Here is a 20,962-nt window from a genome sequence, read left to right on the forward strand (position 1 = left end):
TCTTAGAAGGCATGGTTCCTTGGAGTCATAGAGTAATTTCACAGAACAGAGTTAACAACACAGTTAGAGGAGCTCTGTATTTGATGCCCTCACAATATCTGATACATCATCACGCCGTGTTGACCCAATCTTGACTCAGAGAGGAACAACTTCCTCTTCCTGCATAATTTTAAGCCGAATAATACAGCATCCCCAATCTAGTCTCAGTTCTGACCCTCTTCTATCACCGTGACAAAAGGCACAGAAAGAAAACTATGGCGCCCTACCTGACCAGGAGAGTTTTGGGGACACATCCTGTGATATTCCAAGATTTAGAGCATTTTCACTATGCTTTGAAGTTCTCAAGTTACCTTTTCTTGAGAAACAAGGCTGGTTCTCACCAAAGAAATAGCTGCTAGCTTTTATCTGCTAGTTTTAGCATGCTGCAAATACTGTCAAATGATGATTTTTTTCTAATTCCATCATTCCATCCACATTTATTAGTTGAATTTCTACTATAAGTTAGAGTTTCCACTTCTCCTCCTTATATGACATAAGGTACAAAAAAGAAGTCTTGATACAAATATGTGAGTATTTAAAATTATGCTGCTTTAAGGAAATGGGAGGAGGGGTACAGACTGGAAAGTTTTTCTATCCTTCTGAAATCACTTCAAATTTTGGATATAGTATATGGATTTCAAAAGATTTCAAAACATCCCTTTTAGCCATTAAGTAGAACTCCAGAACTCCCCTTCCCCAAGACCAAGAAGGAATTTTACTTCCTGACTCTATTATACTCCAGTCCTTCCAAAAAAGAACAGACGAAGACTGTCTCCTGCATATGAGCACTAAGGCTGCTCCATTTGGGGGCGATTACTGCCTGAACTGAACCTGCATTCTGATTCCGGCCTAAGTCTCATCAGCAAGTTTAGTGCTCTCCCCTCTCTTCCCTTCCCTTTGTACTGCCCATTCTTTGTAAACAGCCTTGAAGCACAACAGAGACACTTACTAAGCATTAATAAATCCTACTACTGGGCTAATGTGAGTTACTGCACTGATGGAGAGGTTGGGGGCGAGTGGCTCCAGGCTCGCACCACGGGGAGGAAAGAGAGTAGGAGGACTCTGGCCCAGCACAAGCCTGTAGCACCAGGGCCGAGGAGATGCCTGCGTGGTAGGGGCAAACACGGCCAGGGCTGAGAAGACAGCTCATTTGCCTGGGAGCGTAAACAGAGCAAGTAAGAGCAAATAAGTAAATAGATTGAGTAGAATGGCAGCCAGGATTCTCACTGTAGGAGAGGAGGCAAAAATACCAAAAAGAAGAAAGGCTAGAAAAGACCGCGTGGTATTGGATTAGGGTTGAAAATGGCAGCGTGACCTCATGGTTTTCAGCTACATAGACAGATATATATACAGGAACAGATATAAATGTGTGTGAGTGTACGTGCTTATGCACATTTCTTGGTTCTGTCTGCTGAAAGGTCCTACGAGCAATGACTACCCAGTGGCAATGAGCAAAACTAAAGCCCAAATCTTACCTTCTAAATACTATTCCTCACTTAAAGCAGGGTTCCTTGGCAAAATGGCCAATTCTAGGGCTAGGGCACGGAAAGTACAACATGAGCTGGAACGTCTTTTGTGTCATAAGGAAAGGAAGTGCTCAGAGAATAACGAGGACTTGTCAAAAGGATACAGCAACCAGTCTGACACGGTCCCAAAGGCCAACCTAGGACAAGCTAAATATCAAGTAAATAATAATATTAATGGATTGTAAATCACCGAGTAAAATAGGAACCTGTAAATCCAGAAAGAATAAAATAAATGAACAAAACGAATGGAGGAGAAGTGGAAACTCTAACTTACAGTAGAAAGTCAACTAATAAACGTAGATGGAATGATGGAATTAGAAAAATCACCATTTGGTAGCATGTGCAGCATGCTAAAACTAGCGGATAAAAGTTTGATGACAAGGGGATATTTATGGAGTCTCAAGATCTCTCCCCCAAAACACCTGTTAGTACATACAAAATAATTTGTTAACTTTACAGCACAAAAACCTGGTAAACGTGATCTTAAATGATAAAAGTTAACTTTGAAAAAGTTAGCCTCATCTGTAATAGGACAGAATCAAAACTGTGAGCCACCAAATATGACGCCCCAAGAATTCAGCATTGCTTCCTGCAGGATTCCTGACAAAAACGTGTAACCGGAACCTAATCATGAGGAAACAGCAGACAAACCCAAACTGAGAGACAGTCAAGAAAGTAAACGACATGACTATTCAAAAATGCCAAAGTTGTAAAAGACACGACAAAGACTCAGCGACTGTTCCGAATGAAGTAGACGAAAGAGACATGACTGACATCCTGAACCAGGAAGGAAAGGTGGCAAAGAGAAGATTTTAGTTGTCATTGTTGGTTTTGTGATAAAAGACATTATTGGGACAGTGGCGTGATGTGAGTGAAGTGCACAGATTAGACAGTATTTTATCAATGGTATTCTCCTGAGTTTGATGAGCACACTGAGGTTAGGTAGGAGACTGTCCTTATCTTCAGGAAATACATATGGAAATAACTAAGTAATGAGGCATCATGTCTGCAACTTTCAAAGAAAGTGAGAATGAGAAAGCAAAGAAATATAGTGTTAATTATGGAAACTGGGTGAAGAATATATAGGAGTTCTTGGTACTATTCTTGTAATTTTTCTGTAAATTTAAAATTATTTCAAAATAAAAAGTTAAAAAACAAAGTAAAAAATTATGACAGGAGACATATGAACTGGTTATAACATGTAGATTTTATTTAGATCCTGATTCAAACAAACTATAAAAAAAGAAATGTGACTACTATGAAATTATCAGAAATATAAACACTGACTAGATATTTGATAGTATTAAGAAACTATTGATATTATTATTATTTAGGTGCAACAGTGATATCATGGTTGTATTTTTTAAAGTCCTTACCTTTAAGAAATACTTTCTGAAATATTTAGATGGTAATGACATAGGGTTTGAGATTTGCTTCAGAATAATATGCAGGGATGCAGTGGGGTAGGTAGGGGTACAGGTGAAACAAGAGTAGCCAAGAGTTGGTACCACTGAATTTGGGTTAGAGGTATATAGGGATTCATTCACACTATTGTATCTACTTACAGATTAAGTATCATATGTTTCAAATTTTCCCTAATAATTTTTAAAAGAGAAGATACATGTAGAAGCAGCACTGCTTTGGAACATGATATTTACGGGTTCAAATTACAGGTCTAACAATTTTTAACCATGGACTGTGGTCTTTAAGGACTTAATTTCACTTTTGACATCTTCGTAGTGGGGATGATACTAAGGTTACTGTTATGAAGATAAAATAATATAAAGTACCCAGCACGGTGAGATGTACAGTGCCAATTCATTTAAAAAAAAACAAAAAAACACCATATCTAAAAGTTCCTGGCAGGAAATTGAACCCACTGTTCTACTGGTGACTCAAGGTCTACTCTAGTACGAACCAACACTCCAGTGAGTGTTTCCAAGAGGAGGGTGCATTAGCTCCGTGCTGCAATATGCAGCCTTCGCCTTCCTTAATCAGGAACAGGTGCCTAACTGTGAATAGGACCCCTGGGTAATACATCTCAGGTGTATGATGACTACATTCCTAGACTCCAATCAGGTCAAACCTGATTTTGTAAAACTGCCATTTAGCAAGATTATTTATATGAACAGCATGTGCAAAAGGAAACATAAATAAATTCTGTCTCAAATATACGTATTTCACAGATTCTAATAATTCATCTACCTAGGTTTCCTTTCCAAAAAGAATTAATCTAGCTCCACACTGGACATTTAACAGATAAAGTTAAGATGAATGACTTATTAAAAGTTTACATTAGCAGCATATAAAGGATTTTGCTGCCAAAATTTCTTCCAGGTAGAATTATTTCCTTATTATCAGTTCCATTCAGAAATCCAATGATCATTTGCTCTGTCTGCCCATTTTTTCTTGCCAATATTAACAGGTCTTTCCTAAACTTCCAGCCTTTTCAATCCCTTGTAACTATTTATCAATGAATTACACAAATGGCTTTAACTGCCTGTAGCTCCAGACTGCATTTTCATCCCTACCATCTGGTTTCCCCACTAGAGAACTTATGTGGATGAACAATGTAATGGAAGCACCTGATCCACTGGAAGCTTACATTCCCAAGGTATTGTCCCAACTAACATAACCCAGTATGCATCACCATTACATTTTCCTCCAACAATTTTCCATCAAGGATGGAAAAAGAATAATGGGCCACTATGGACCTGGGGCCACTGATACTTAGAGCAACTTTCAGTAATTCTTCACATTCTCATCCCCATTTTCTAAAGGACAAGCGAATTCCCTGTTGTCACACCATAACTGGTAGAAAATACTTGTCTTTTCGCTTATAACTCTTTACGGATTAGTTTAAGACTGCTTTACCTAAGATCAGGGTTTCAACCGTGTTTGAAAATGGGACATTATCTTCAAAATGACTGGAATTTAATATTAACATTTATGATTTCCATTTCTTTCTAGCCTTCTGCCGCCGTCCCTGGGAAAGGACCAGGAATTCCATAATTGTGATTTACAGAAATTACACTGTGAAGCTGCTGGTGCCGTGCACAAAAACAAACTTTTTCCTTCAAGAGCTAGAGTGAATATTTTAAGCTTTGCAGGCTATGCGGCTTCTGCTGCAACTACTCAACCCTGCCGAGCAGTGCAAAACCAGCCACAGACGATGCATAAGCGACTGTGGATATTTCCCAGTAAAACTTTATTTACAAGAACTGGCAGTGGGCCAGATTTGGCGTGCAGGCTGTGGTTTACCAACCTCTGAAAGACAAATGAAATTCGGGTGATGGAAGTAAGAGCACTGCGACCAAGACGCCTGGTGTGAGCAGAAGTGTGGAGGCAGGAAAGCAGATGCGTCTGAGGACACAGAATCGTCCATCTTGTCAAACATGGATACGAAGCCTAGCACGTGAGATCGCGCAGAATTTTGAATGATAGGTTAGGAGGGATACTGTGTTCCAAACAGAGACTGTGAGTTAATCAGTAATGTTGCCCAGAAAATTAGGCTAGTAGACTGTGCGGGACTGAGCTGGGGGAGGGTCAGTGGGTGGAGTGGGGAGACAGCAAAATCAGAAGACTGTGGCGCAGAAACGTGCTCCCATATTTTCCATATAAAATAAACCATCCACCAACTCTTCCATTCTCCCCACTCACTCAATCTATTCCTCCCCCAGGATACAGACAGGCTCGTCTGACCAATGACAACCTACACAGTGGGAATGGGGTCACAACGGCAGAGACTGGCGCTGCCCGCTCCCTCAAACCCCTCCCCGGTGCTGAGGTCACTGAGCAGCGCTCTACGTGTTACTGACTCACAGGTCTACGTCATCTGACCGAAACTCCTCTAAGCTCCAGACCGTCTCTCCACCTGCCTCATAGCACTCCCGCCAGCCTCCTCCTGCACCTCTGGTCCTCCTCCACGACCTCTGAGCGCAGGCACCACTACCCACTGCAGAGCCTCAGACTCTGGAGGACCACTGCCATCCTCCACACGCACTGCATCGCTCTGCTCCCTAAACCTCACTAAACCCTGCTTTCTTCACTCCCCGTGCCCAAATCAGCCCTTCATCCCTGCTTCATGAGGCAACTGGTCCCCCCCGCAACCCCATCTAGCCTCCATCCAGCAGCCAAAGCAGGCAGGGGGGCAGGGAAGAAAGGAGTTGGGACAGGATGAAAATTCTGTTTTAGATACGCTGTCCTGGGGGGACAGTGAAACTGGTCCTGCCCCCAGGAGCTTACAATCTAGTCAGCGGAGGAGAAGCAAACATTCACTTATCAGAGAATAAATCCATGTTAGAAGGAATATACTTCCTTCAGCTCCAAGAGGACATGATTAGATCTTTGTTTTCAGAAGCTAAGTCTGGTGACAATGTGAAGGATAAAGTGATGGAAGAAAAGAACGGGAATGGAGTCACTCCTTCAACTAATTCCTTCCTGCTCTGCCACACGGTGAGTATGAAACCCCTGGCAAACCCAAAAGGTACTTTCCTGTTTTAAAGTCCTGACCTCTCTGCTGCCTCTGACATAAAAAAAAAAAAAAAGACTATGCCACTGTCTTCATAGCCTCAAGGCCTGTTAACCGTGGCACCAACCTTTTCTATTTCATCTGCCTCTTTATGCTTTTTCTTTAGTAAAAACCATGAAACACTGAAGAAAACTTGGAGGGGAAAAACCACCCCAAATGCACTATCTTAATATAACTGTTTTTGGGGTTTTGCATAGTCTCCTAGTTTTTCTCCTTACGCACACGTTTTTACATAGATGTGATCAAATGTGTATGACATTTTATATTCTGCCTGGCCCATTTTGGTCTAGTCACCTGTTTCTGACATCCTGTAGTCCTCTCAGAGCCACAGAGTTCATTGCTGGGTCCTAGGAAATTCTTTCTTTACGTACTCATTCAGGAAACTTACCCCACTTCGCCTGGATTCAATTACCACGTGCATACAGATGGCTTCTGTTAGCTGCATCCCTAAGTCCTGAGCTTCCAACTCATCAGTTACAGAGACTTACTAACAATGTTTCAATAGACGCTGCTCATTACCACCCCACCCCTCAATTCCTTCACCTTCACTTACCACCCTCACATCTCAAGCCAAAAGCAGGTCCAGCTGCTGAAACCTGCACCTTCTCCTATACCTCATGTCTAAGTAAAGGAAGAGCCCCGGACTACAGTTTCTCTCCCTCTCCTCCGGATTCGACACCATCCAGTCCAGGAGCCAACACACCATGTTAACAAGTACGGTCTGATCCCTTTCCCTCCAGCAGACGGAGGGGGAAGAAGACAGTGAAGAAGGTTCTTCTCAGGATGCGCTGATTTCTGACAGGGGAAGAACGGCAACCCTGAGTGTTTTCTGGTGGTGGGAGGGGGCTGGGCCCTGACCCCCAGAATACGTGCAGGACACAGGCTGCCTAATCTAGCGCCACGGCCACGGAACCTTGATGTGGCACAGTACAAACACTGGGCTGGACCCCTGTGCTGCACTTTCTCAGCGAGGGGTCCGGGGACAACTGCAGCTCCCCAGCAGGGCAGCTGTGGGCAACGAATGAGCTGGTCAGCAGGGGAGCGCTGCTAACTCCTTCCCCCAGATTTCTCAGACCTGCGCTTCGCTGCCCAGCCCACAGGCAGAGCCCCGGCCTGCATCCCAACCACTAGACCCAGAATTACAACATCCGCCTGCTGTCTTCCTTTCAACTTCTCTGAAAACTGGCCTGCATACAGCAGTAATTGATAAGTCTTCTCTTGCAGTCCTACGCAAGCTCTATTATCTGCCACTTTACCCCAAAGCTCTAAGTACAGGCATTTCTGATTTTCCCCAAATCAATACAGTAGCTGAACAAGAGGGTCCTGACAATCACTCCAGCGTTGCTGGGAGGCAGGCTGGGGTGCACGCACGCTATGTTTCTGTGGGAGTTTTTTGAAGAGAGCTGGAAATGAGAAAGAGTTTGATCCCCCTCCTCCCTCGGGACTGTCATTTCTTTTACTTAAACTGCTCATGAGGGGGGAAAAGAAATCAACAAGACAGGGCTAGGCTACTTGAGTAAATACGAATAGACTAGAATTTTTCACCAACAGGCACTCTCATACCCCATAACACGGCAGCAAGTTGTTTCTCTTTCTCAGGACTAGAAATGCTTTCAAATTAGAGTGAAAAATAATGTTGGAAATAAAGCTTTTTTGCCAGCTGGACACTGTACTGCCTGTTCTCCACTCCCCTTCCTGTCCAGTCCTGTCTCGTGCCTCTGTGCGCGTGTGCACATGTGCATGTGTGTACATGTGCATGTGTGTGCGTGTTTGGGGGTGGGAGTGCTGTACTCCTGCCTCCATACGGGAGACACCAGTAGGCAACCAGAGGACGGAGGACAGAAGTCTCGCCCCAGTAGCATCCTGCTTCAGCGCTGGGATCCCAGCGGGGTCTACACCCCGGACAACTAGCTCCTGCCCGGCAGCCCCTTGCCACAGCTCCAGCTCCTCTTATCCCACTTCAGAAACAATGCTGCCTTCCGATGCCCTGCAGGAATGGTCATACTACCCCAAATTGCTAGTCCCCGGATGCCTCATCATTCTTTGGCGGTTCCCTCAGCCCTGACCGCCCATCTTTAAACACTCACGTTGTCAGATAATGTTCACAGCCTCATCTGAGTGGGCCTTGACCTGACTGACAAGAGGCTCCGTCACCCAATCTCAGATTACAGCATCTCCAGCCCACTGCCACATACAGGCAAGAAAGCCCAGTGCCTTCAGAGGCAAACTATCTGCTTCCACCTCAGCTTTCTCAGGCATCTGTTGTTCCCCACTTAGCCTAATATATCCATCTGCCATCTCTATCCATTCATTTAAAATACAGTCTGTGGTTCAACAACTTGACAAAGCTTTCTCAGATGTATTCAACACTGTGCTACCACATACTAGCTTGAGAGAAATGATGTCAGCGTTTCCCTTTGTAACCCAGCAGGACACCAGTACCCTGTGTGTAATAAACACTGACTGGCTCTTACTTGGCTTAAGTGAAATTCAGTCTTTCTTTCCAGGATAGTGGTCAATCATCGGTGGTTCAAAGAACGTGCCATCTGGAACCGTGTCACCTTGCAATCACTGACGTGGGTATTAAAGACCTCTCAATCCTTCCAGCTACAGAATGGTCTAGAAACAGCAAAACTGATCATATCAATGTGCACAGGATAACAACCCACACAGGGTAATCAAAGATTACCTTATATTCCCTAAGACGAGGGAAGGAGAAGGAGGGAGAGGTAAGAATAGAAACCCTAAGTAAAAGAAAAAAAAAAATTCCCCGTTTTCCCTCCCTTGAACTATGATTTGTACACAAGAGTAGATGACTTGTTATTGGCTTCCAGAAAGAGTTGAATAAGAACTATAAAGGGACCTCCTCAGTCTGTTGCTTATTTGCCTTAGTCTAAAATGGAAAAGTAAACAAAATAACACTCCATCATCTTTTTTGCTGGATTTAAGGCTAATAACCAGCTCTCAGCTACTTTAAACAAAGTTGCAATCACTCATTATGCAACAAATCCTCTAAATGATTTAAAATGTTTGGTACACAAGGAAGAATGTAAAACAGACGTAATATAAAGTCTTGGATTATGAATGATAATTTCTTGATAAGACCCCTCAACAGTGCTAAAAATTTATTTAGTAACACGAATTCCAGATATAAATTATTTTGAAAACAAATTAAAGTAAGCAAGGCGGTCTCAGCAAGTCCTCAGTGAAACATGTCCTGTTCACCAGAAAAAAAGAGAGAAGTCTACACATATTAAACTATCAGATGCTTCTGGATGGAAATAAACAAAGACCCAACTAGAAGTGTCTTATACAACTCAAACATGCATTAGGTCTTTGAATAACAAATCTGGATACAGATGACCCAAGGGCTGGATCAGAAACTCAAACAGTATAAGATTCTTATGGATCCTCACAGTACAAAATGGCTACCAGAGCTCCAAACACTGCACCCTTACATGACAGCATCCAAAGCAGGAGGAAGAGGAAGGATGGGAAAGGATAACTTTTGTCCTAAGCCAGTTTCTTTTCAGGAAGGAAAACCTTTCCCAGAAGCCCCACTTGCTTACATCTCAAAGGTCAAAACTGACTTACACACGGACCTTTAAGTCACACAGTGACAAAAGAGAATACGGCACCATCACTGACTTACAGCAGTCATAATACAGTTCATGACACAGTCCTCTACGACTGGGCCCAAAACGTGTTAGCAAGAGAAGAAAACAAGCTGCTGTATTAGCAAGCGCCGAGTGTAATATTCGGAGAAATTCCTGCACAAGTAGTTTAAGCCAAATATGTGCTTCAAATTCAGAGGAGAGGAATAAAATTCGGAAGGAAGAACGGGGCACCACACGATCAAATACCGTAAGGGGGCCAACAAAAGATGTGCATGAACGAGGCAGGCTGGTGGGGACTGTGGAGGTCTGAAGAGTGTGTGTCCATCTCGGGCCTCCAGTGCGTGATCCCTTTCACATCATTTCAAGTATCAGCTAATTACGACACAGCTTAAGAAAAAACAGATACTCTTTCTCTTCCCTTTACTTGTATGCCCTTTACTTACTGGTAAAACCAGCTTCCAACTCACGTAACAGAAATAGTGACAACCTTAACCTCTTGCTGTGTGCCAGGTACGGTTACGGTGCCTAAGCATCTTAGCTCATTTCACTTTTTAAAAATAAAAACCTATCTGTCGGGTACCATCACTGTCCTCATTTGTACAACTAGGGAACTGAGCCGTAGAGAGGAAACCCCTTTCCCCACAACCACGTAACTTCTAAGTGGTAAAGTAGGGAGCAGTGTGCACACAGGACTCTGACCAAGGATCTGAGAGGTCACAGGACCTAAACACAACTGATGAAATGGGAGCTCTTGCCCAGATCCTGGAGTCACTTGGGAAGGCGGGCTTCTGCTTAATAAATATGGCTGGGTGGCCAGGTAGTACCTTAAAAGGCATCCACACCCACCTGACTTTTCTCGGCCACATCTCCTCAAATTGTACCCAGAAGATATTTTAAAAAGCAGCACCAATGCTTAGTGCTTAACCCTTTCTGTAGTGGGTGAGAATTCACTAGCAGCATGATTGTAGGCTTCAAATTCTTCAGACCTTAAAAAACAGCCTCCTAAAATCTACAGCGAATGCTGTGGCAGGCCCCCGGAATTTGCAAGTGTGGGCGCACCCGCGTAAACACATCATTTGCCTACTTCTGTGTAAAAGGTCTGCTAATCACAGATGTCTCATATAAAAATCCCTGTCCTGGGGCACTTTCTAAGACAGTATTATAAAGAACAGTTTCTACAAACTCTCTATATTTACTGCTCCGTTTCCTCCTAATCCAGAAATCTGAAATCATGATTAACCTACTCTTCAACAACCTTTTCTGTTATTTGTTGACAGTCTCTCTCTTCTACACCATAAACTCCTGTCTTATTTATTTATGAATCCTCAGCACTTGGTACTCTGGCATATCAAGATGCAAAACAGACACTTGCTGAATGAATAGCAAATGTGATACTGTTGTTCTATTATTTTCTGCAGTGGTACATTCCACTCCAATAAGACATTCTGGGATATAAAGCACATTGATACGAGTGAACTACGTAGGGTGATTCAGATTGACTACCTTTCCTTACATATTCCATTGCTAAATTTATCTTTACTCCTCATTCTGCCTTACATTTTAGCAAGCATTGGAAAAAATCTTCGAGAACCTCCCCATCAAGGAGAAACTCCAAGTAATCCCATGTTAGATAATTAGGTCCATGTCTTACCTGCATTCATATCTTTAAACTTCTGCTTTAGCTCAGTAGGAGTAAGACGGTACTGATCAAGACCATCATTCCAATAAATTCGGTCCAAGACTTGAAGATCTCCTCCAATCAGCCAATCTCCTTGTTCCATAACCATCTAATGGCAAGAGAAAGGAGATAATTTTTTTTAACAGGAACCAATATCAAAATAAGTAAGAACATTTCTCTCATACAAGCTAAATATACCTGTAAACTACTCTCATCTTAAGGTCAATGGTAAATCTGTTTGGTTTATCAACTGAACTGGCATTAGAGATGCTGTAGAATTAGAATATATTCTATAATTTTGCAAAGGATTTGTGACGCAGCTATTATATTTGCATATGAAATGCAAACAAAATCAAAATGAATAATTACGACTTTTTTAAGCAACCTAAACATTCTTTTCATTGCTGTTGTATGTCGATTAACAGAAAAGTGTGTGAGCCTGGGTCATCCCGCCCTCTTGTGTTCTCCAATCCTAAACTTTTGAGCAATTAAAGTATTGATGATGGAGCTGAACACAAATTCTTGCCTTCCAATCTCCACACCACCTCAAATTTCTTTCGGCTCCACTCGTGTCCTTTCTCTGCATCTGAGAGGAGAAGATATACCCTCTAGGACCCAACCATTTTTGCAATGCAGCTCAAGCTCTTCCCCCACGGCTTCAACTTACCTGCTAACAATGCACCTCAACTGCGTAGTCACTTCCTGCCTGGTCTCCCTCACTAGTAGGTCTCTACCCATCCACCAAACCACTCATTCAACAAATATTCACTGAGCACTGGTATGTGTCAGGGCCTGTGCTAGGCACTGGGAAATACAGCAGAAAACGAGAGAGAAAGATCTTACTCCAATGGAGCTTATATTTTAGTGGGCAAGACAGAGGAGAAACCAGAGAACTATCAGCTAGTGATAAATAAATGTTGCAGAGAAAACAAACAGGGCACTGGAACACAGTGTCCAGGGAGTAGAGTGAATGGCATTTAAGAGAAAGGAGTTAGTAAATGCCTCTCTGAGGAAGGTGACATTTAACCGGAGATGATGAAAAGGAACTCGTCACAGAGGTAAAGTAGTTCATGCAGAGGGACACCAAGTGCAAAGTCCTGGCGAGAAACACATTTCTGTCTTTGAGGAACAGAAAGAAAGCTAATGTGGCTAGAAGGTCAGAAAGGCCAAAGCAAGGAGAGGGGCAGCGGTAGTGGAAGAGATGGTGGAAGAAGGCCAGGGCCGGGTCCCACAGGGCCTCACAGGTTTTATTCTGATTACAATGAGCGGCCACTGGAGAGTTTTAAAGGGAGCAGTGATATGTTCAGATCTATATTTTAAAAGACTCACTCTGGCTGCACTAAGGAGAATGGATTTCAATGAGTATGACAGGAAGCTGGACTCCAGCCAGGAGACCGGGAGGGCATGGCTGGTACCGGGGGGCATGGGGCTGGAAGAGGGACACCCTGCTCTAGACCACCCAGCTGGCTTCCCAAATCACCACGTCGTTTGTGACCCTGTCAAATCTGCCTGCCACCTCTCTGTTCCTAGGAAGGCAGAGCAGCATAGGGGAAAGAGCACAGAAGACCTAAGACAGACTCTAATCCTGACACCTCACAGGTACCTCTGCAGCTCTGGGCAAGTTGAACCTACTCTAAGACTCCTCAGAATAAAGAAAATAACCCTGTCTACTTCTAAGGGTCACTGTAAGGACTGAAAAGCAGAAACATGGCTGAAAAGCATAAATACATGTAAATTGTTATTATGACTGAACAAAATTTTAACACCTTGGAGTAGAAACTGAAGCCCAAGGTCCTCTCTCCCACTCGAACCACCAACCCTCTCTCAAACACACCGAGTCTTTGCTCGCCCTGCCACAGAAACCTGGGAAGCCGTTTCTTACAGCTCCCTCCTATCCAAATCCTATTGGCTCCTCAAGGCTGCACACCAAGTCCTAACTAACCTAAGAAGTCTTACAGACTGCTCTAAATAAAAGTGGCACACAATATAAACAGCATTCACATATGTTCAGTGATTAAAAAATGTCTCCTCCAATGAATTCACACAAAAAGTACTCTCTAGTGGTAGGGATTACAGAGTACGGGAAGCTCTACATAAGCCAATAATGACTTTCTGCTAAGGATTATGGAAGATGGCTTTAAAGCCCAAGGTCCTGGATTCAAATCAGACCCTCATCCCAACCATAAGCTGCCTAACTTTGGCCAAGAACATATATCCCCCATAAAGTCTCAATTTCTCCATGTGTAAGATGGAAATGCCACCCATCCTATAGGTCTGCTATGTGGTTCAAAAAATTTACATAAGCATGGTTTGTAAACTATGTTATTTGTTATTAATAACTGTAGAATTTTAATGCTGAAGGAATGTCTGACACCGTTAGTTCAACCTCTTTATTTTATAAAACAATATATTTGCCTGTTTTTTAAGTTTATCCCTTTTTTGTCCTACATAAGACAATGAAATGAAATTGAACACACTTCCATGATCTAAACAGCTGCTATATAAAGTTTCTAGGTAAAGCTACTAAAATTTCACTTAGTTTCTTTTCTTTTTTTTTTTTGGCTGCACCATGCAGCTTGAAGGATCTTAGTTCCCCGACCAGGGGTCCAATCAGGGCCCTGGCAGTGAAAGCGCTGAGTCTAACTACTGGACTGCCAGGGAACTCCTTCGCTTAGTTTCTTTAAAAGTTCACACTAAGTTCCAGCCTTGATTCTGCAAAATATTACCAGTTCCAATGGCATAGTTGATATAGAGGTAATGCCTCACATTTCAGCACAAACATTACTGGCAAATCAAGATAAAATGCGGCAAGGTTTACTCAGGACCTTGATGTAGGGGTGGTTCTTGCATGTTGTTCCCCACTGCCTGGCACAGCGCTCCTCCTTCCTGTGCTCAAAAAACTCTGGATTGCGAAGAATAGCCACGCGGCGGCCCTCGTACATCAGAGCAAAAGCCGTGCAGCCGTCCAGCCTCTCTTTATCTTCCTGAGTAGCTGTCAGAACTATCGGTACTGACAAGTTAATGACACCCCCTGCAGGGCACAAAAGAACATAAAGCACACAGCTTGCATTACTCAGCAGGCCTGACATCTACCTTTCACACTTCAGTAGACGCTCTTCAAATAATAAAAGATTTATTGCTCCAGTGACAGTGTTCCACTGGTACCTGGCACAGAAAAGCAGGGAGAGAACAAGCAACAAACCCAGAGTTGAAAACAAAACAAAACAGCAAAAATTAAGAACATCAACACTGTGTGCAGCAATACTCCTCACAACCACTCATGAAACTGTCTTTAGGGGGAAGAAGCGCAGAAGTTTAAGCAACTGTTGAGTAAGGAAGAATCAGCGGGTTAAGCCTAACATCACCAAAAATACATGAGTAAGACGAAGAATTATGCTTCAGGGCCTTTACAGGAAAAATATTATAACTGATACCGCTGACAACTACATTTTGAGTGGCAAGTTGGTTAAGTAACTTGAGTATACTTGGTATACCTGGATATCCTTGAGAGAGGAAGACGAAAACACTCAAAAAGTTTTTTGTTTTTTAATCAGAATGGAACTGATGCCAGCTATACTGGTCAGGAAACAAAGGCAGTAAATAATCAGTGGCTCCATTTAAACCAAAATATGTTGCCAGTGAGCCCAAAAGCACATTCTCAGTTCCCAACCTTTCAAGCTCTGAAAGTGTTTTTTTCTTTCCTATTCGTTATGCGCAAGTTAGAAAAATAAAATACACTCTCAGATTCATATGTGGATATTATTTACGTTATCAAAGAGAAACCACACTTTTTGGGAAATCATGGCATGCCTTCTTTGGGCAAAAGACGTCAACAAAATCCATGATAACAGTTTGGTTGTTTTAAAATTACCACCGTAAGGTGGAGTTCAAAATGGAAAATTAACAGGTAGATTTACACCACACCCAAGACTAAGTCATAACTAAGAAGGCAGTTCACAAAGACTTTACCATTATTTCCAAGGAAGAAAATCAAGAAGTATAATTTAATTCTTATGTTAAAGGTTCTTGAGAACAATGAGTAGGAATTACATCTTCTAGTATCTATTTTACTCGCCAGTCAAAAGAAGTTATAACACAGAAGAACGTGGTCGCAACTTTGCAGGGTTCTATGACTTTTTTTTAAAAGTTAAGTATTATAGTGGACGTACAATATTATGTTCATTTCAGATGTACAGCATAGTGATTCAACATTTAAACATATTAAGAAAGGATCACCATAATAAGTCTAGTAACCATCTGTCACTATACAAAATTATTACCATATTATTCCTTATGCTGTATATTATATACCTGTGACTTATTTATTTATTTTATAACTGGAAGTTTATACACCTCTTAACCCCCTTCACCTATTTAGCCTACCCCCACCCCCTTCTGGCAACCACCAGTTTGTTCCCTGTATCTACAAGTCTGTTTTTGTTTTGTTTGTTCTTTTGTTTTGTTTTTTAAATTCCACATATAAGTGAAATCATATGGTATCTATCTTTCTCTGTTTGACTTATTCCACTTAGCATAATACTCTTCAGGTCCATCCATGTTGCAGCAAATGGCAAAAGTTCATTGTTTTTTATGGCTGCATAGTATTCCACTGTGTGTGTGTGTGTGCGCGCGTATATATATATATATATATGTGTGTGTGTGTGTATGTATATATATATATATATGTATATATATATATACACCACATCTTTTTTATCCATTCACCTACTGATGGGCACTTAGGTTGCTTCCATATCTTGGCAATTGTAAATAATGTTGCAATGAACATATGTGAACATCTATCTTCTCTAGTTAGTGTTTTTGTTTTCTTCACATAAATACCCAGAAGTGGAATTGCTGGATCATACGGCATAGTTCTTTAACATTCAGCAATATTCTCTTTATTGTAGTACATTAATCTTACCAACAATATACAAAGTTTAAGGTAGCTGGAATGTAATTACAATACCCTAAATATCAATTTCTTTGGCAATTTTTTTTTTTTTAGTGTTTTAAAAGAGTAGGAAGAACCATCCTTTTAACCACCTATTTCAGGACTCCTTAACTTGGGACTCCCTGATTCCTTGTTAGAACACCCGGCTTAAGCAAGCATGGGCTTCAGCACAGCACAATTAGTAAGTATGTACACTTTCTGGGGAGAGGCTTTTTACCGTGATCAGGTAGATATGGCATAGGGAAACTGTATTTGTTTTTTAAATCCATTTTTAGCCTTAATCCCCAGGTTGTCCTTCTCCCCCTGCAATAAGTCACAATCAAGAAAACTAAAAATGGCAAGATCTCATGATACGTTTAAAATATTCAGTACTGATATAATTTAGTCTTTAAGTGCTATCTCCGTTAAGATGTTACCAGTACTCTCTATAAATAGTGACGAATCCCTGCAACTGTGTGCTTTCTTTTCCATACTCAATGTACTTGAATATTTTTAAATGTCTTACCATCCAGAAGACAATCAAAATGAAGACACTGCAAGTACTCCCTCTCTCTCATAAAGCCATTCAGCGGGGTTGCCCAACCTTCTGCCAAAACCTGCACCCACTGCATATCCACCTAGTAAACGAGACCGTAAAGAAAAATGCTTTATTTCATGTACTTATGAACAAAAGCATTAATGGCTTTTTGGAGTTTAATTTTGAAAGCAATGGAAACGAACTTCTCGAGAATGTTTATAGATTTTACAAATCTAATAAACAATAAGGTCACTAGGAAAGTATGTATTTTTCTTAATAAATCTGAATAACATTAGGCTTCCCATAAGAATAGCATCTCCTAAACCAGTGGTCCTCAAACTTTAATATGTATTAAGAAACCTCTGGAAGGCTTGTTAAATGAAGACTGCTCCACCCCCCAGTTTCTGATTTAGCTAGTTTGCTGTGGCACAAGGATTTGTATTTTTAACAGGTGCCCAGAAAATGCTAACAATGATGGTCTGGAAACTACACTCTAACAACCACTGTCCTGAACTAAAACAAACTTTAGATAAAATATTTACCAAAACAAAATCCCTCACCAATGACAGAGTACCCTTCATTTTACAAACACTGTATTATTTCTTGAACTTTAAGATTTCTAGTAGATCCCATCAGAATATTAAAGAATTGATGAATTAACGCAAGCTGGATATGCTCATTTTTTAACTGTGTGTGTGTGTATATATATACACACGGAGCAGTGATTCTCATATGAGAAAAGATAAAGCACCTGGCCAAGAGGTGTGCATTATGATGTGACTTACCATGGATACCCAAAGTATTAGGTTGGCATGTTCCACTGAAAAATCAAATAATGGTAAAGCATTCCCCTCCTTCAATTCACAGGAAAAAATTATATTCGTGCACCAAATTGTTTCACTTTCAAGTTCTCCTCTTACTAATTTTTCCTAAACCTTTGACAATGGCCACTATTCTTCTCTATTGGAATCTAATTCTAGATGGTATCTATTATGGACTGAATGTTTATGTCCCCCTGAAAATATGTTGAAGCCCTAACCCCCAATGTGAATGTATTTGAAGATAGGGCCCTGAAGAGGTGATAAAGAATAAATGAGGTCTAAAGGGTGGGTCCCAACCCAACAGGTCTGGTGCCCTCATAAGAGAAAGAGACACCAGAGCTCCCATGGACACCCTGTGAGGATAAGGTGAGAAGGCGTCTGACAGCAAGTCAGCAAGGGAGCCTCGCCAGGAAACAAATCAGCCAGCACCTGGACCTTGGACTTTCTAACTTACTGAACTATGGGAAAATAAATTTCTGTTGTTTAAGCCATCCAGGGTATGGTATTTGTTATGGCAGCCTAGCATACATTATATGATGTAACCTAATTTTTTTAATTAATTACTTTGTATACTGCTGTGCAAAGAACAAACTACAGTATTGAAAAAAAGATCACATTTAGAAAAGGCAGCTGTTTTTCTGGGTTATTGAGTCTAACTGACCTGGATTCATATGCATTCATTCTCAGTTTCGTTCTCTCTCTCTCTCCCCTTCCCTCCTCCCTGCCGTGTGTGTGTGTGTGTGTGTGTGTGTGTGTGTGTGTGTGTGTGTGTGTTCGTTCATTTGATGCACAGTCTGTCAGTGACAAAATCTATTGTGCCTTTGCAAAGTCAGCTTTGAGTGCCTCTGCTCTCCAACTCTCCCTCTCTCTGCTCCCCTGCAGCATGTCTTAGCTTCTGGTCAGAAACCCAATCACACAAATCACCTAGATAATATACTCCTATCAGGAATGTGAGTAAGTCTTTGAAGAGTCTTCCTCCGACCTCAGAAGGCTTGGGGGGTTATTTTTCTTTCTCCTTACTTGCACATTTGGCACCTCCCTGGGTGTCCGGGATTTTAACTATATTAAAAGAAAGGCTGGGAAATTCTAGTCCCGGTCCACGTTCTTATTCCTAAATCTCTCCATTTTTAAAGTATATCTGAATGACACAATTTAAAATTCTCTAAGATTTGAAAGTGATAAATTATAGTCACCACTGTCATATCTAGTTTAACTAAGCAGTTTTTTATTGGGAAAAACACCTAATGCTATTATTAGAACTAACATACACAGCAGAATTATTCTTCACGATATAAGAAAGGGAAAGTCAGGGTTTTGACAAGGGATTAGGAAACACGTTTAAAGGGAAAAAATGTTCATTTTAATTATTTAATTATTAAAGGTTTTTAACCTTTTAGAACCCATTCCTTCTGATAAGCCTAAAAATCTTACATAATCTTTGTTCTTTGATATTTCATAATAAATAAATGTTATGACTAAAATGTTGAAATCAAAGCCATGGTAATTTGGAAATATGGTTTTACAAATTAAACATATTTCCCATCCCTGGGGAATTGTGATATACACAACTACCACTATCACCCACACCCTCACACACAAAAATAAAATCACAAATTCTATAGACTAACCACTATACATAAGGTTAAATCACTCAGTAGGAAAAGGAACAAAGCACTCACTTTATTAATTTTCAATGCTGGTAATGTTTCTGCATCTGTTTTTGCCAAATGAAGTTTATTTTCTGGCACATACAGTTCTTTCACTTCATAAGAGGCATCCACAGGTACAATATCCTATACATCCACAAAAGTACAGTTAAATGTTTGATTCAACAATTTAGCTTTCCCCAAAGGGTATCTTAATGAAGAAAATTAACATTTCAAAATAAGACTTAAAAAACGACGTGTAAGACAGGGATTTAATGCTGTACCTCCCAATCAATCTTCCTAGTGACAGCTGGTCTACTTGCAAGCAGGTAACATCCCACATGCAAGACTTCATTAATCATAATCTCCCACTATCTAGTGAGACAGAAATTCCTGGAATATGCCATATAAGTCAAGATCATGCAACGGCAAAGAAGAGGTAACCTCAAGTAAGGGGTAATGATAAAAATAATTTGGAAACAAAGAAATAAACAAAAAGAGCACTCTAAACATAATCATTATTTTCTATAACATATTATAAAACCATTTCATTCCAGCTTCCACGTGCATCTTTGTCACCATTGTCACTAAAGCCACCTTCTTAGTCATGTAACACAGTATTTCAGAGCACGTCAGCTCTACTCCCACCACTGCAGTTTGAGAAACAGCAGTCTCTGATGTCTTACGAAATGTAGTCCGGAAATTTTAACCAAACGTCCTAGTATTCATTTATATCACATTGGGACAGTGCTCTATCTCATCTGTCCCACAAGTATCTGTCTGTAATTACCACAAACTTATATACTGCTCTTATACACGGCTCATCCAGTGACCTTTACAAGGCCTGTTCACACTTGTCATATACCTAGGAATAATTAGTAAATGTGTTTTGGGGGGTTTTCCTTTTTTTTCCTTTTTTCTTTTTTGGCCACACTGCACAGCCTGCAGGATCTTAGTTCCCTGACCAGGAATCAAAGCGGCGCCCCCTGCAGTGAAGAGCAGAGTCTTTTCTTTTTTCTTCTTTTTTTAACATCTTTATTGGGGTATAACTGCTTTACAATGGTGTGTTAGTTTCTGCTGTATAACAAAATGAAGCAGCTATACATATGAAGGGCAGAGTCTTAACCACTGGACCACCTGGGAAATCCTACCAAATGTGTTTAATTACTTTAAAACTTTCCAGTCAAATCAATCAAGTAATCTCTATAAGCATACAAAACTGGCACTGATTAAGGGTTTTCCATATGTACCCAAGCAATAATTTCTTATGCAAAATAAATTAATTCTCAAGAGAATGAGAAGACAAGCCACAGACTGAGACAAAATAGCTGGAAAAGGCATATCTGAAAAAGGACTGTTACCCAAAATATACAAAGAACTCTTAAAACTCAACAGTAAGAAAAGAATCCTATTAGAAAATGGGCCAGAGACCTGAACAGACAACTCACAGAAAAGATATACAGATGACAAATAAGTATATGAAACGATACTCCACATCATATATCATCAAGGAAATGCAATTTAAAACAACAATGAGATACCACTATTAGAATATACTTATTAGAATGACCAAAATCCAAAACACTGACCACGTCGAATGCTGACAAGGATGCGGAGCAACAGGAACTCTCAC

The 20,962-nt window shown here is 41.0% G+C and overlaps 1 protein-coding gene across 4 annotated transcripts in view; it reads right to left on the reverse strand.

Annotated features, from left to right (window-relative positions):
* Positions 1–20,962, reverse strand: part of PAPSS1 (3'-phosphoadenosine 5'-phosphosulfate synthase 1) — a 108,821-nt gene that overhangs the window by 33,966 nt on the left and 53,893 nt on the right. For all 4 annotated transcript variants that reach the window (XM_004269600.3, XM_033427797.2, XM_049708921.1 and 1 more), the window contains 4 exons: positions 19,363–19,476; positions 16,851–16,962; positions 14,217–14,422; positions 11,365–11,500 (listed from right to left, as the gene is read on the reverse strand). In XM_004269600.3, coding sequence (XP_004269648.1) covers positions 11,365–11,500; positions 14,217–14,422; positions 16,851–16,962; positions 19,363–19,476 — 568 coding nt within the window. The remainder of the gene's footprint in view (positions 1–11,364; positions 11,501–14,216; positions 14,423–16,850; positions 16,963–19,362; positions 19,477–20,962) is intronic.

The sequence above is a fragment of the Orcinus orca genome, chromosome 4, assembly GCF_937001465.1.
Source record: "Orcinus orca chromosome 4, mOrcOrc1.1, whole genome shotgun sequence".
Classification (NCBI taxonomy): domain Eukaryota; kingdom Metazoa; phylum Chordata; class Mammalia; order Artiodactyla; family Delphinidae; genus Orcinus; species Orcinus orca.